At 39.2% G+C, this 14,929-nt stretch overlaps 1 protein-coding gene and 1 long non-coding RNA gene across 2 annotated transcripts; one reads left to right on the top strand and one right to left on the bottom strand.

Moving 5' to 3' along the window:
- Positions 1 to 4,285: 4,285 nt before the first annotated feature.
- On the bottom strand, positions 4,286 to 7,802 carry LOC140506503 (uncharacterized). The gene is made up of 2 exons (XR_011967956.1): positions 6,752 to 7,802; positions 4,286 to 5,115 (listed from the first exon to the last, which is right to left on the bottom strand). It is a non-coding gene; the product is annotated as an uncharacterized lncRNA (long non-coding RNA).
- A 1,225-nt stretch (positions 7,803 to 9,027) lies between these two features.
- CLDN8 (claudin 8) lies at positions 9,028 to 10,143 on the top strand. The gene has a single exon (XM_072613753.1). The coding sequence runs from the start codon at positions 9,165 to 9,167 to the stop codon at positions 9,909 to 9,911; it is 747 nt and encodes a 248-aa protein (XP_072469854.1). The 5' UTR covers positions 9,028 to 9,164; the 3' UTR covers positions 9,912 to 10,143.
- Positions 10,144 to 14,929: the final 4,786 nt, after the last annotated feature.

Raw genomic sequence — 14,929 nt, 5'->3', positions numbered from 1 at the left:
CAGCTCAGAACTCCTGCTTTCAAGTTTTCCATCAGCTTCAGCCTCCTGCAGTAGCAGAGGTAACAGGCTTGTGCCACCACACCTGGCAATAATTCACTTTAAACAACTTACTTTGTTTGATCTGTAATTTCCTTACTTGGAATAATATTTCTGCACTAATGTAGACCACATACACCCTTTTCTGTCTTACACTGAAGTCCTTATCCAGGTTTTTCCTCCATTAAAGAGACAAAATCCTCCATTAAAAATGAACAAAATAAGTGTCTTCTTACCGACCCCTTTTATTTCACCTTCATCGTAAATATTTCCATGTAGAGGGAATTTTTCTCCAGGAAGAAGTGGGAGAAATAATGATTTTGCAAGAGAAATGTAAGACTTCTGACTCCTAACCCTAACATAGTGCTAGTTAAAATATGCTTATGACTTACTTTCTGTGAGCAGGTCACAATTTTATCAAAAAAGTAGCACCTCTTGCCTTCGAAGGGGAAGCAGTGGAGATGATATCTAGGAACAGAATAATGCCCCTGGTCATTTCCAAGGGGTGATACTGGCTATGTCAAAAGCACAAAAACATGAGAAAACTTAGATAGAATCTTAAGATGATAAATATCTTAGCTTGTGTTCCACTTAGTAAGAAGCTTGGCTATTTAATCATACTTAGTAATTTCATAATTCTGATACCACGTTACTTCCAAACTATTTGGAATGGGAGAGAAAAAAAAGAAAAAAGACCCTTTCCTCTCCTAGTTCTGACTCCAAAAAATTAATAGGTACAACCAAATCGGTCAGTAAACAAACATTTATTAAGTGCCTACTATGTGCTAGACACTGTCTCAGGTGCTGAGAATGAAAAGAGTAAAATGAAATCGTCCCGTCTTCAAGGATCTTATGTAATACTGGAGGAGAAAATGTTTGAATAGGTAAGAAGAAATCAATTTTGGTAATGATGCCTTCCCCCAAAGCTTGCTGCATAGTCAGGCAAAACAATGTCCAACAAAATATATCTCATTCTGTATCTTAAATCCTTCACCTCTCTGTCAGGAGGTGGGCTGCATGCTTCATCATCGGCCCTCTGGAATCGTGGTTGATCCACAAGTCCTTAAGTCCTTGCAAGTTGTTTGTTTTTGTAATGCTTAATCTATAAGTATTTATTAAGCCACAATAAAAAGGCCAATTTGGCTGGACTATAGAAAGTAGGAGTAAGGTGTAGCAAATTTGAAAAAGAAACAGCTTGGGAAAGCCTTTAAATATGATAAATAAAGGAGATTTAATTGGATCCTAAGGGCAATAGGGAGCCACTGAAGCTTATAGAGCAGAAGGGTAAAATGGTCAGACCTATGATTTAGGAATGTCATTTTTGGCAGCTATGTGGAGGAAGGATTGGAGAGGAGAAAGACATAATTACGGATTTAGAGCCAGAAGCAACCTTAGAGGTCATTAATCCATTTTACTGATGAGGAAAGGGAGGCACAAAGTGGTTGACTTGCCCAGGGTGACACAGCTAGTAAATGTCTGAGGCAGAATTTGAACCCGGGTCTTCCTGACTCCAAATATAGCAATCTATCTATCCACTGTCTCTTAAGGCAGGGAGGTCAATTAGGAGGCTATCACAGTAGTCTAGGTGAAAAGTGATGAGGATTTGAACTAGAATAGGGGCCATGTGAATGAAGAAAGGGGATGTGTGAAAGATTTTGTAGAGGCAGAACTAATAACTTGACAACCAATTGGATATGTAGGAAGAATGAAGATAAGGTGTTAAGGATTATTCTGAGATTGTATACTTTAGTCATAGGGCAGCTAGGTGGTATAGTGGATAGAGTGCTGAGCTTGGAATCAGGAAGACTCAAGTTCATGAGTTTAAATCTGGCCTCAGATGCTTATTAACAATGAGACTCTCAGTAAGTTTCAACTCTATTTGCCTCACTTCCTCATCCTCGAGAGCGAAATGGCAAACTACTCCAGTATCTTTGCCAAGAAAATTCTAAATGGGGTCATGAAGAGTCAGACATAACTGAAACAAGTGAACAATAATAAAAATATATTAGTGACCAGAAGGGTGAAGATGGGATTTTTGGTAAAAATAATAACAATGGATTCTCTTTTGGAAATACTGAAGTAGAATCTTAAGATGATAAATATCTTAACTTGTGTTCCACTTAGTAAGAAACTTCGCTATTTAGTCATGCTTAGTAAGTTTGAGTTTGAGATGCCTATAAAATATCCATTTTGAAATGTCTAATATGCATTTGGTGATGTGGGTCTAGAACTCAGAAGAGATGCCAGGGCTATAGATACAGATCTAGGAATCATCTGCATAGAGATTATTGAATTCATGGGAGCTGGTAAAGTCCCCAAGAGAAAAGAAAGGCTAGAGAGTATTTGGACAGAACCTTGGGATACACTCACAGTTGGGGGAAAGACATGGATGATGTTCTTGCAAAGAGAACTGAGAAGTCTGAATGAGTCACGTTGAGTAGTTTGAGAATATGGATTTCTTGATTCAAAACTCATTCATTCTTTGAAAAGGAGATAAGTAACACTATCTCCACTGCTCCTCATTGTGTCAGTATGGAAGCAGCCATATGGTGTCTCTTCTACTCTTCAAAGAAAGGGGGTGGGGGAGCTGAGGAACCAGAAGAGCAAGAAGAAATGTTTCTAGTGACATGCAACTGAGTAGAAGAATGGAGTGAGGCCTAAAAATAATCTTAGAATTCTAGCCTCCTCCACTGTCTACTTCCTATTCATCGGTGAAGCAATGTTCTTTTAATGTCCTTTTGGCACCTTTTTCTTCTGGGTATGCAAAAAACCACTCTTTGACCCTTTCAGTGTTATACAGAAGGCTCAGAGTAAAACTGGAAGATGGGTGGGGACGAAGCAGAGGGTTAGGACAAGTAGGATTGGTGACCTTTCTCCATTCTTCTTTCAGAGAAATCTGTGTGTTTCATAGCTTTAGGATAATTGTTTTCATAGAGGCAGCTAGGTAGCTCAGTGGATACAGTGCTGGGCTTGGAGTCACAAAGACCTGAGTCCAAACCGGACTTCAGACAATTACTAGGTATTCAACCCAGGCAAGTCTCTTAACCTCTGTTTGCTATAAACATAGGAGAAGGAAATGGCAAACCAGTCCAAAATCTTTGCCACGAAAACCCAATGGACAGCTTGACCCATGGGTTCACAAAGCGTCAGACAGGAATCAATGACTGAATAACAATTGCTGTCATTTAGCCAATCAACAAGCATTTATTAAATGCTGATAAAGTACCTGTCACTGTGGTAAGTGCTAGGGCTACAAAGAAAGGCAAATAGAGCCCCTGCCCTCAAGAGGTTTATAATCTAATGGGGGAGATGATAAATACTATGAATAAATAAGTACGTACAAGAACATGGAAAGCAGTCTCAAATGGGAGGCTACAGCAGTTGGGAACCGGGAATGGTTCCCTGGAGAAGGAGGTGTATGAATTCAGTGATAAAGAATGTCATGAAATACATTCTCTACACATTAAAGTCACTTATATGTGTTTGTATGTTCATTAAGAAGCTAGAATTTTCCTCAATACTTTGTGTGCATCTGTCACTGTCTCTGTTTCTCTCTGTCTTTCTGTGTCTGTCCCTATCCCTGTTTCTCTCTGTCTTTTTCTTTTGTCTGTGTATCCATATCTTTGTCTCTCTTTCTCTCATTCCTTCTCTCTTAAGATTAGTTTTTCAGCAGGTTCAGCCTAACAACTATCCTATTGCCCATTGCTGCAAAGAACCCTAAGCTGTAGATAGACCTGGCCCTAGAAAGAGATGGCAGTTGGTGTTGTCAACAATAAGGAATGCAGTAGATTCAGTTTTGTCAAGTTGATGGTATTGTTATGGTACATACAAACCAAAAGGGCAAGGGAATGTAAACTGGCAGGCATACAGGCAAAGGTAACTTTCTACCATATGCGAACATTATTATTTTACAGAGAAATATATTTCCCTTTAAAAATTTTAACAGTTTGTGTTTGTTTTTCAAGTAGCAAATTTTTAAAAAATTAATCTGTCCCCTCCAGTTTCCAAAAACCAACACCCAAAGGACAAATCCCGCAATACATATCTGCATAATCCGGCAAAACAAACCCCACATTAGCCACATCTGAAAACATGCTTTTGAAAAAGACATTTGCATAGGTATTTCAGCTAACTAGCTTAATAGAATTAAGAAGACAGAATCATAGATTTGAGGCTGTCATAAACTCATAGATTTAGATCTGCAAGGGACCTTGTGTAGTTGAGGAAACTGAGACCCATAGAAAGCAAGTGAATTGGCCAATACTTTTATTACAAAAGTAATAAAAATCAGAGCCAGGTGCTAAAAATGCAGCCTTCTTTCCATTATGATCTTATGTCAAGGGTGATGAGGGCATTTTTATAAAATGCCAACACCAAAACTTGCCCAGCAACAAATAATCGCTGTTTCTATTTCATATATTTATATTTGTAACTGGTGTTTGCACAACTTATATTTTTCATCTTATGATTTAAAAAAAAATAGTAGAGAATACTTGATATGTTGCAACAGATTGTTCCAGGTTTTATTGCTTGGCTATGCTTTTGAGGGAGTCCGGTGATTCTTAAATTATTTCTCCTCAACCTGTTTTATTGTTCAGTAGTTTTTGGTAGTAGATGGGAGTCAGGTGCGGAGTGGATATAGAATCAGAAAGATCTGAATTCAAATCTACTTTGGGCTTTTAATAGTAGTATGAACTTGGGCAAGTAACTTCTCTTAGACTCAGTTTTCTCATCTATAAAATGGAGATAAGAAGACCACTATCCTCAGGATTTCTGTAAGGATCAAATCAAATGAAATATATGAAGAACTTTGCAAACCTCAAAGTGTCTTATAAATGGCATTGTGGCCAATGATTTGGGCACTCTGTGATGACATGATGATGCATCAAGCTCCTGATGGTCCCTTGTTCCTCCACTCATTGATGGCTGAAGCAGGGGAGGGCATGGTGGCCCAGAATCAAAGCTTCATCACAGGGAATTGGTCGCTTATGCCAGGGGTAGCCAACTCAGCAGATCTTAGAAGATTTTGTCCTTTTGCTCTTTCCCCATCTACTAAGTCAGGAACCTTGGAGCTTCTTTCTAGAAAGTAGAAAGAGAAGCTGAGGTTTTTCTCCCTGGGAATATGGTAATATGCCTGACTGGACATCCCCGTAGCTGGGGGTGGCTGAGAGCTTAGGACTTTTGGGTTGGAGTTGAGCTAAAACCAGTCAGTTGCCCACATTAAGTCTGGCACCAATAAGACTAGCCTCTGGATGTTGAGGTCTTCTGGATACTGGAAAATAGGAACAATATGGAGAAACAATAGTTTAAAAAATTTTAGCTTCAAAAATTAAACTAAATACATTTTCTCTCCTTTCTAGCTCTCCCAATCCCAAAGGAATAGTTTCTAAAGCAATTAGTATAAATAGCAATTGTTTTTGTTCTGGGCAGAAGCTCTGAGGGTCTCTCCCTTCCAAATTGGTTCTTTTGTGAAGGCACAGTAGGCTATTTTTACCTCAATTCTTACCTATCCTTTAATCACTGAATGGATATTGTCTCAGACAAACTGAGACCTGGGAAAGACCTTAACTTGAAAATGTCAAGGTCTCCCATTACATCGGGGGCCATCGCCAGTTGTCTTAACCTATATCTTGCCACTGGACTCCAATGACTGGAGAACAGAGTGAGGCTAATGATTTTGTGCAGCCCTGTCTCACTTAAATCCAAATTCACTCAAGAGTCAAGACATCACCCTTCTGATGACATTAGTCCCCTTTAAGGACAAAGGACAAAGGACAAACAACAATGAGTTTCTAAAGCTGTGGCTCCACCTCAAAGTATTTCTTTCCTTTCTCCTGCTTCCACCAACATACACTGGATCCCAAAGATAACATGAATGTCCTTATTCCCCCTGCCCAACTCTCTAAGGTGGAAGCACATTACCCTAAACTTGACTACAAAATCTATTAGGAATAGAACCAGGAGTGAGCTGGTAGATGTTTAAAAAAAAAACCAGTTCTCTAGGGGAAAATGTATGTGATGATATATCTGCATTATTAACTTTAACATTAATATGTTTCTTAAATCTAGGCCAACCAATAAGGTAATAAATCAAGTCCTGCTTTGTTTTGTTTGCCAACTTCTGAAGTATAAATGTTTACACTGAAAATTTAACAAGCCCAGAGGAGCTGACTCTAGCTCATCCCTGATGTATCTGATGATAATTTTAACTGACTTCCTACATGCTCACTGAGCAGTGCATTTTCCCCTTCCCCTTTCCATTTATTTAAAAACTGCTTCATGCAACCCATGTGTCCTTTGACATGTTCCCTGTAAATGAATTTATCACACATCAATTCACGCTTTCTATTTCAAGTAATCCTAATTTATCTTTTTGTTGGATACCAAATTTGTTTAAAGAGAGTTCTAGATGCATGGATTCTATTCATGGTTGGGAGGAAAGGATCAATCAACAAGCTTTTATTAAGTACTTTCTATGTGACAATGACTTTGCTAGACCTGGGGGGGGGGGGGGGGGGAGCAAATGCAAAGAATGAGATGGTCCCTACACTCAAGGAATTTATTTTCTACTGGAGAAGACATGTTCACATATAAGAATATCTAGAATAAGTAAAAAAAGAATCAATTTTTAAAAAATATATAAAGAAAGAGAATTAGCAGTTAAGGGTTAGGAAAGAAGAGACCTTACCTTCAGGTACTGGGCAATCATACTTACTTTGTGTATGTTGAGGTTAACTTTGCTTTGGGTTTTTGTTTTATCTTTTCTTCTTTTTTTGCATTATCCATTCCTTAATTTCACACCAGATAGTGCTTACTTTGAAGTTACAATCAAATTCTATCATTCCCTTGAATCAAATGAATCTCAAAGAATATTGTTTCCTAGGTAAAAGTGACCTGTTTCTCCCCTTCTCTCCTTTCACTTTGGCACTCTGACAATCCAAGTAGATGCCCAAAGCAGATATTCTATTGTATGTATAACAGGGCATGGAAGGGCTGTTTTGCCTGCTTCTAACCAACTGGGGTTTTTACTACAGCTTTTAGGTTTGGGATTTTTGAATTTTCAAATTTTGAAATTTCAAAATTTTCAAATTGAAAAATTTGAAATTTGAAATCTTTCAGCAGCTTCCTCCTGTTCCCTGCCCATGGCTTTGGGAAGGACTCGGGCACATTGGGAATAACAAAGCATCCCTTATTGGCCAATGAGAAGAAAACAATGATTTTGGATCTTTAAAAAGGAAGTGATTCTGCTCCTGTCTTTCTTTTTCGCCAGATCTCTATGTAGCAAGTAGTACTCCTGTGAGAAGTAGGGGAAGAGCCCTTTCCCTGACCCCAGCAGAAAGATTGAACTGCTATCATGGGGTAGTCAAAGCATATATTCTAATTAGGGATGCCTGAGCCTAAGCCTGGGTTTTGGGCTGTGTCTCCAATGTTCTTTCCTTAATGTAAGTGACCAAAAAGTGACTTTCAAGATGTATCTGTTCAGGATTGGAGGAAATGTAAGTTCAAGGGGTTTGGAGATCCTGAGTCCTCGCTAGATCCTGGCTGAACTTTGGGAGGAATTCGCAGCAAATAATCCAGCATTCTTAGAGAAGATAACTACCAGCACCTGGAGAGTTTAACCTCTGGCCTGATTGGTCAGATGATAATGGAGATTGAGAGGGACAGTGCAGAAGTGAGGTGAAATGTGTAGTGGCTTTTCAACAGTCCCACAAACTTGTATTCAGAAGTTTCAGTCTTAGCCTCCCAGAGAGCCTAACAGTAGTTATTACTGCTATTTATTTTACTAAGCTAATTGTTTGTTAATTTACATATTTTTCTGACAATGTATACTTAGCATAGCAATCCATCAATCAACAAGTATTTATTAAGTTCCAACTATATGCTGAGTACTATATGCTAAGCTGGACTCTAGGGATAGAAATTTGAATCAAACAATCCTTGCTCCCAAGGAATTTTGTAACAGTAGTTCTAGGTTATTGAATTCTGTTTTATGTCTTTCTGTCAATACATGCTTGTAGGTTTTATATATTATAATGAATACCTGTCCCATACTGAGGTTATTGTGAGGATCAAATGACATGACATTTGTAAAGTGCTTAGCACAGTGGCTCCCCCCCACATAGTAGGTGCTGTATAAATGCTGTGTAAATGTATAAATTCCCTTTCTTTCTTGCCCTCCCCCGCATTAGATTTACATTGCACATTGAATGCTTTTCTTATCTTTCCTATAGAGAGATCCTGGACATGGGCCAATAGTGTTGCTAGGAGGTTCAGTAGATAGAGTACTGGACCTGGAGTCAGGAAGACCTGAGTTCAAATCTAGCCTCAGACACTTACTAGCTGTGTTACCCTAGGCAAGCCACTTAATCCTGTTTGCCTCAGTTTCCTCATGTATAAAATGAGCTGGCAAAGGAAATGGCAAACCACTTCACTATTGCCAAGAAAATCCCAAAAGGGGGGGGTCACAAAGAGTCAGACACAACTACAGACATGGGCCAAATCTAAGCTTTAAGTAATCCTCTCTACCCCATCCCCAGCATTAGAGTGGTAGTGTAATGAGCCAATGTGGAAAAGGGAGTCTGACAGTTTTTAGAAGTCCGGACTTCCACAGGACTAAATCTAATCCAAACAGTTTGTGTGGGTCCAGAATGAAAGAGCTCCTTGGGTGAAGAGACAATCCAGTGTTCTTTCCCAAACTTGGGCCCAAGACGCAGGTTCTAACTGTTAGAGGGCCTTTGTTAATTTACAATTCTAAAAATTTCACCCTCACCTCTGTGAGATGTATTTCTCTCTCTAGGGGACTGATAACATTTCTAGGTTTGCACAGACATTCATGGTTGTGGCTATGGATAAACATGCTGTTTGCCTTTTTAGAAAAAACAGTGAAGTACAAAGAATGAGCAATTAAATACACCAGTGCCTCTGTCCCCTTCTTATTGGACAAGAAAGTAGACACACCGGATTGGTGAGTTCACATGTTCCAGTCAGTCAAGGTACCTCAGCCAGCCAATACTGGATTTAACTTAGTTGCAAGTAGCTGAGCAGAACCTATCTGAAAAAACACAAACAAACCAACATTAGGTTCCCGAGGACATTAACACAAGAAACCATCAGCGGCTCAGTATTGCATGCCTACTGACTGCTTCATTTACTTAATTCCTCTTGGTCTGGCACAGGTATACACATTTCCAGACAAAATGGCTTACTATGGTCTGCAAATAGTCGGACTAATCCTAGGAGGAATTGGCATGGTGGGGACAGTGGCCATCACTGTCATGCCGCAGTGGAGAGTTTCTGCCTTCATCGGAAGCAACATTATAGTTTTTGAAAACCTCTGGGAAGGCCTGTGGATGAGTTGCATGAGACATGCCAACATCAGGATGCAGTGCAAGATCTACGACTCCTTGCTGGCTCTCACTCCAGACCTGCAGGCCTCTAGGGGATTGATGTGTGCAGCCTCTGTACTCTCCTTTCTCACCTTCATGATTGCCATCCTTGGAATGAAGTGTGTCACATGCACGGAGAACAATGACCAAGTCAAGGGCTTTATTTTGCTAACGGCTGGAATCCTTTTCATCCTCACAGGCATTGTCGTTCTGGTCCCGGTGTGCTGGGTTGCCAATGCAATCATCAGAGATTTCTACAACCCAGTAGTGAATACAGCTCAAAAGCGAGAGCTAGGAGAAGCCCTCTATATAGGCTGGGTCACAGCACTGCTCCTCATTGCTGGAGGGACGATATTCTGCTGTGTTTTTTGTTGTAAGGAGAAAGACAATCGCTACAGGTACTCGATACCATCGTATCATACAACTCGCAAAAGTTATCACTCAGGGAAGAAAACACCAAGTGTGTACTCCAAAAGTCAGTATGTCTAACTGTTTGTGGTTTTATTTTGGTTTGACTTGCCGGTTGCTGTGAATGGACAAGACTGTCTACTTGGAACGATAACCAGAGTCAAATCTTTACTACCAAATATTAATATCACAAGCCAAGCATGAGACTGTTTTTGCTGGTCCAGTGGTGATGGACTGCAGTAAGTTATTTCAAAGGAGACATACTGTCAAACTATTTTAGGAAATAAAGTAGCATGTTTTTAAAAAGCCTAAAGCCTTTGTACTATTTTCAGTCATTTCAAATAACTTCGTTCAAGATTACATTATTTTGGCTCTAACTTAACTATGATGTAATGTTTTATGAGTATGTGAGCATAACAGCTCATATAAGTAGGAAAATTCTATTATTGGTCTATTGAAAATAAAATATTAATTCATCAGTGTGATTAAATAAAACTCAATTTTCAGAGAAATAGAGGGTAAGATTGAGGGTCTGACTTAATTATGATGTCATGTTTTTATGAGTAGGTGAGCATAACCTATCTCATATAAGTAAGGAAATTCTGTTATTGTTCTGTTGAAAATAAACTATTAATTCATGACCATAAATAAATAAAACTCAATTTCTAGAAAATAGAGGGTAAGATTGAGGAAGGTTAGTAGCTATTGTTTAAAACATTAATACACTGAAGTTAAAATGAAGGCTAAAATGGTTTCATCAGTGGCATAAAGGAGAGTAATGACCTTATAATATCCCCCTTTTTTTCAGTCAAGGACTTAGAAATTCTTATACATTTCCTCCAGAGGGTCATTATTTTATGCTAAGTTGTATCTTGTACGTAAAGAATATCACTTTTGGGTTCAGGTATCTTTGAAATTTCAGAGCTAGTAGGGATTTCAGAGATCCTAGGACAAAGCATATCTGAATAAGCACTGTGCCTACAGCCTCTCCCAACAAGTAATGATACAACCTTTAGGGACTTCCAGTGAGAGGGGAACCACTATCTTTCGTAGCACCCTGTTACTTGTTTGGATAGCTCTTGTTATAAGAAGCTTTTCTTTTCTCATGGGGGGACTGGTCAAAGTCATGTACAGATATTCTCTGCCTGGTTTCAGTCCAAGCAAGTATATGGAAACTTGGAGCGAGCTGGTTTCTGGTCAGAGCTAAATGAGGAGTTGGTACTGTGTGATGAGAAGGAAATGGCAAACCACTCCAGTGTCTTTGCCAAGAAAACCCAAAATGGGGTCATGAAGAGTTGGAAACAACTGAAAACAATTGAACAACATGTTTTGTGATGATAAAAAAGGCTTCTAATTGGCTGTGGGGCTGGAAGACTAATTATTTAGGACTTGCTGAGCTAGAACTGAGAGGGTATCCAAAAGGAGCTACCATTCCCTTCATCACTGTGCATTTTGAGGAGATAGGACTGCTTTGAATCACTTCCTCAGAACCAGGTTGGGGAGGGTCGGCCTTGTCTCCCACAGGGCCAAAGGCTGCTATGAGTATGTGACTGCTTCGGTCTCCTTTGTGTTTGCTCTCCTTAAGTGACTGAGCAGCAACTATAAGATGGATATGCTCAGGGAGCAACCTTGTAGGCAGTACAAGGCCTGATGAGATTTGCAAGGAGACAGCTGACATTTTCTCTTCCCTCCAAAGCTCAAGAATGAGTAGGGGAGAGAGTACCAGCCACAGCATAGCAGCCTGAGCCAGCAGTAGCAGAGTAGCTCATAATCTCATAATCAATCCACCTGTCCAACAAACAGGTCATTTCTTGAAAGGAACTAGCCCAACTGAGCAGTAGAGTAACTCATCCATCACCACTGTCCTGCCCCAAAGCAAACTTCATGGAGACTCTCCAAAAGGAAACTAGGACTTCTAGGGACAGGTATTGGGAGGTACCACTTTGCCACAAGTATTACTTACATTGTGTACCTTAAGTTAGTGTCCACTCTCTTTATAGAATTTTTGTGAATTTCTGGGAGATAATGCTACAAAATATGCTTTGGCAGTGGGAAGGAAAAAATGTTTGGAATCAGCTGACCTTTTTAGTAAATTCATTATCTAAAAGCTAATAGAGTCAACTGATTGATTATTGATTGGGAGCACAGTAATGGGGGCTCATGAATGAGAATATTAAAACCTTACCCCTATATCCCTGAGTAACAGGGCCTTCAGGGGCCCTGGCCCCTCAGTCTAAATGTGAGTTGGGGAAATAGCCCCAGAGGGGGCGTTTTACTTTACATTGAAATGAAATGTGATTCTCTATAATTTCTCATCTCATGGCTAGATGAAGCAAAAGAAAATTTTCTTCCATGTTACAACCTTTCTATTTCTTGAAGGCAGGTATTCAGTTCCCCTATGTGTTCTCCATGCTAAATATCCTCAATGGATTTGACTGATCCTTGTCTAACATGACCTTGAGGCCCTTTAATGTATTAATCACACTCGTTTGGATGCTCCCAAATTTGTCAATGTCTTTATTCATATGTGGTTTCTAGAACTGAACTTGATAAGGCACACCTGGCCATAAAATAACCTTGCCTAAGAGATTTGAATGCATTGGGAAAGTGCATTGTCCTTATCTAGATCTTTATAAATGAAGAAGGATATGTTAAACACGGATTTATATATGTTGATGTTTTAATAACTATTTCCTCAGGCACTGGACATTTAACAATGTGGGTTTCTGAAGAACATAAAGCACCGAACAAGCTTCACTTTTTATTGCTCTATTTCTTTGCAAACCCTGCATTCCAGGAGACAGCATGCTAGCTGGAAGTGGTCATTTCATTTTTGTACAAATGCATATTTTTAAATTTTGTCTTGTTTTTGTTTGGCTGTTGCTAAATCCCCCTAAGTGCAAAAAGATCATTCTCCTCTCTGACATCTGATAATTTGTAGTAAAATGAGAACTGATAAACACCCATAGTATAGCATGTATTTGATTGATATGCTTTATAAATATTATAAATGTTTATTGCAAATGCAGCTTCTTTCATTATTATTCAAGTTTTATCTTGACATAACATGGCTGGAACAAGTGATAACTCAATTTATCTTATTAAAAAGAACATAAATATCTTTTGGGTAGAGGGAGATAATAATGAGAAGTCACCCAAGCAAGAAGAAAAGAGTCACTGAAGGACAAAGAGAGGAGCTAGAGATGATGACGATGATGATGATGATGATGATGATGATGATGATATGTTATCTCTTTTGATTCACCATGGAAATAAATAAAGAAGGGAAAGTCTGGGGTGGGGGAGGGGACAGTACAGTAAGAGAGGAGGAAAAGGAATGGGAGAAGTGGGTGTGAGATGGAAAGCAAGTTTAGCACTAGAAAAGGACAGGAAAAAATACCATCAGAGAACATTCCCTTGGGTGGGAAGTAAACAGGTGTATCCAGTGGTGTACTGGTAAATGTTGAAGAAAAGGCTCTCTGGAAAGAATGACGAACCAATGATACGCTTTTAAGTTTCATCTGCATTATTAATATTTTCCATCACTTTCTTAAGTCTAGACAATCAACAAAGCAATAAATCAAGCCCTGATTTGTAGCATTTTCCAGTTTCTGAGGTATGAATGCTCTTACTCAAAATTTAATAATTAGCTCAACGGAGCAGGTTCAAATTGTCTCCAGAACAACTAAGTACATGTGTTTTTGATGAGTGACAGGGGCCTTTTTCATCTGTGTAGAAGGGACAAAAATAAAGATCATCTTCTCCAAGCAAGGGTTAGCATTAGGGTGGCCAGAAGCCAAGCTGATAGCAATAGGGATTCAGATCCAGATATGATATCCTTGCTATAGAAGGAAGGAATGAACTTGGTAAAGATTAGATTAGATTAGATAAAGCATTTATTAAGTTTGCTATGTGCCAGGCACAGGGCCAAGTACTGAAAATACAATCCATCCTCAAGGAGTTTACATTCTAGTAGAGGAAAATAATGCATAACAGGAAGCAGAAAAGTGGGAGAGGAGGTAGGGGAAAGGTACCTTCAAGGGGGCAAGGTTTAGGTGAGGAAGTTGCCCAGAGAGTCAGGGGCCTGAGATGGGTTAGAAGGCAATATGGATGACATGGCCACTTCTACAATGGTAGGCCCAGGAAGGAACTTCAATCAGAACCACGTACCAAAAGAATGAGGCATTACTAGGGCTGCTTGGGAGGTATAAAAGTCCTCTGAGAAGTCTCTGACTGAGCAGAAAGATGGGGAGGAGGAGTAAATCTCGGGATTCAGGATACAGATTTACTTCCAGCCATGAATCATTGCTTTCTTCTGAAATGATATTTTTAGAAGTGAGGCACATCAGAAGAAGGCCCCACCAAAACAAAAAATTTAATGAAATCAACAACAATTGGAAGAGGAAATGGGGTGAGATCTCTACATGTACTAACATAGAAACAGGATAAAAGATGCAGGTGGTATTTAATGCTTGAGAAGCTCTGCCTCATCCAAGGAACATGGAGACCCTGAAGAAGAAAGATGTGAGAGTATAGCTTATGAGTGGGAGAAGAGAATTCGGAACAGACTAAAAGGGGATAGAAATGAGGTGGAAGACAAATAAATGATCTTTAGAAAAAAAAGAGCACTGTGCAGGAATCTAATTTAAAAGATTGCTTGAGGGAAAAGAGGAGAAGTATTTTGAAACACACACTGGGTGGGGAAGGAGCAAGAAGAGTGAGATATACATGCCTACATACCTACCTGCATTCCTAAATACACACACACAACCTACATACATATCTGGGTCTTACCTTAGTCATCATGGCTCTGATTCTCCTCTGTAGGAAGCAAAACGTGTCTACTAGCCAATTAAAAAAAAAGACAAAAAAAATACCTACACACATACATACCTACATACATATAAATCTACAAATATTTCTACATATATACTCAGGCAGACACACATGCATAATACATACATACATACATACACATAGACATACACTCAGGTATGCTTACACAATATAGGCATATATACACATACATATCTATACTCACATACATATGCATATCCACATACACTCATACACAGCTACCTATGTACACAACTACAAAC

The sequence above is a fragment of the Notamacropus eugenii genome, chromosome 5, assembly GCF_028372415.1.
Source record: "Notamacropus eugenii isolate mMacEug1 chromosome 5, mMacEug1.pri_v2, whole genome shotgun sequence".
Classification (NCBI taxonomy): domain Eukaryota; kingdom Metazoa; phylum Chordata; class Mammalia; order Diprotodontia; family Macropodidae; genus Notamacropus; species Notamacropus eugenii.
This window is presented reverse-complemented; position numbering and strand designations above follow the sequence as displayed.

What these genes read in the sequence shown, in the direction of transcription:
- CLDN8 (XM_072613753.1), top strand. Translation starts at nt 9,165, where the DNA reads ATGCCTACTGACTGCTTCATTTACTTAATTCCTCTTGGTCTGGCACAG.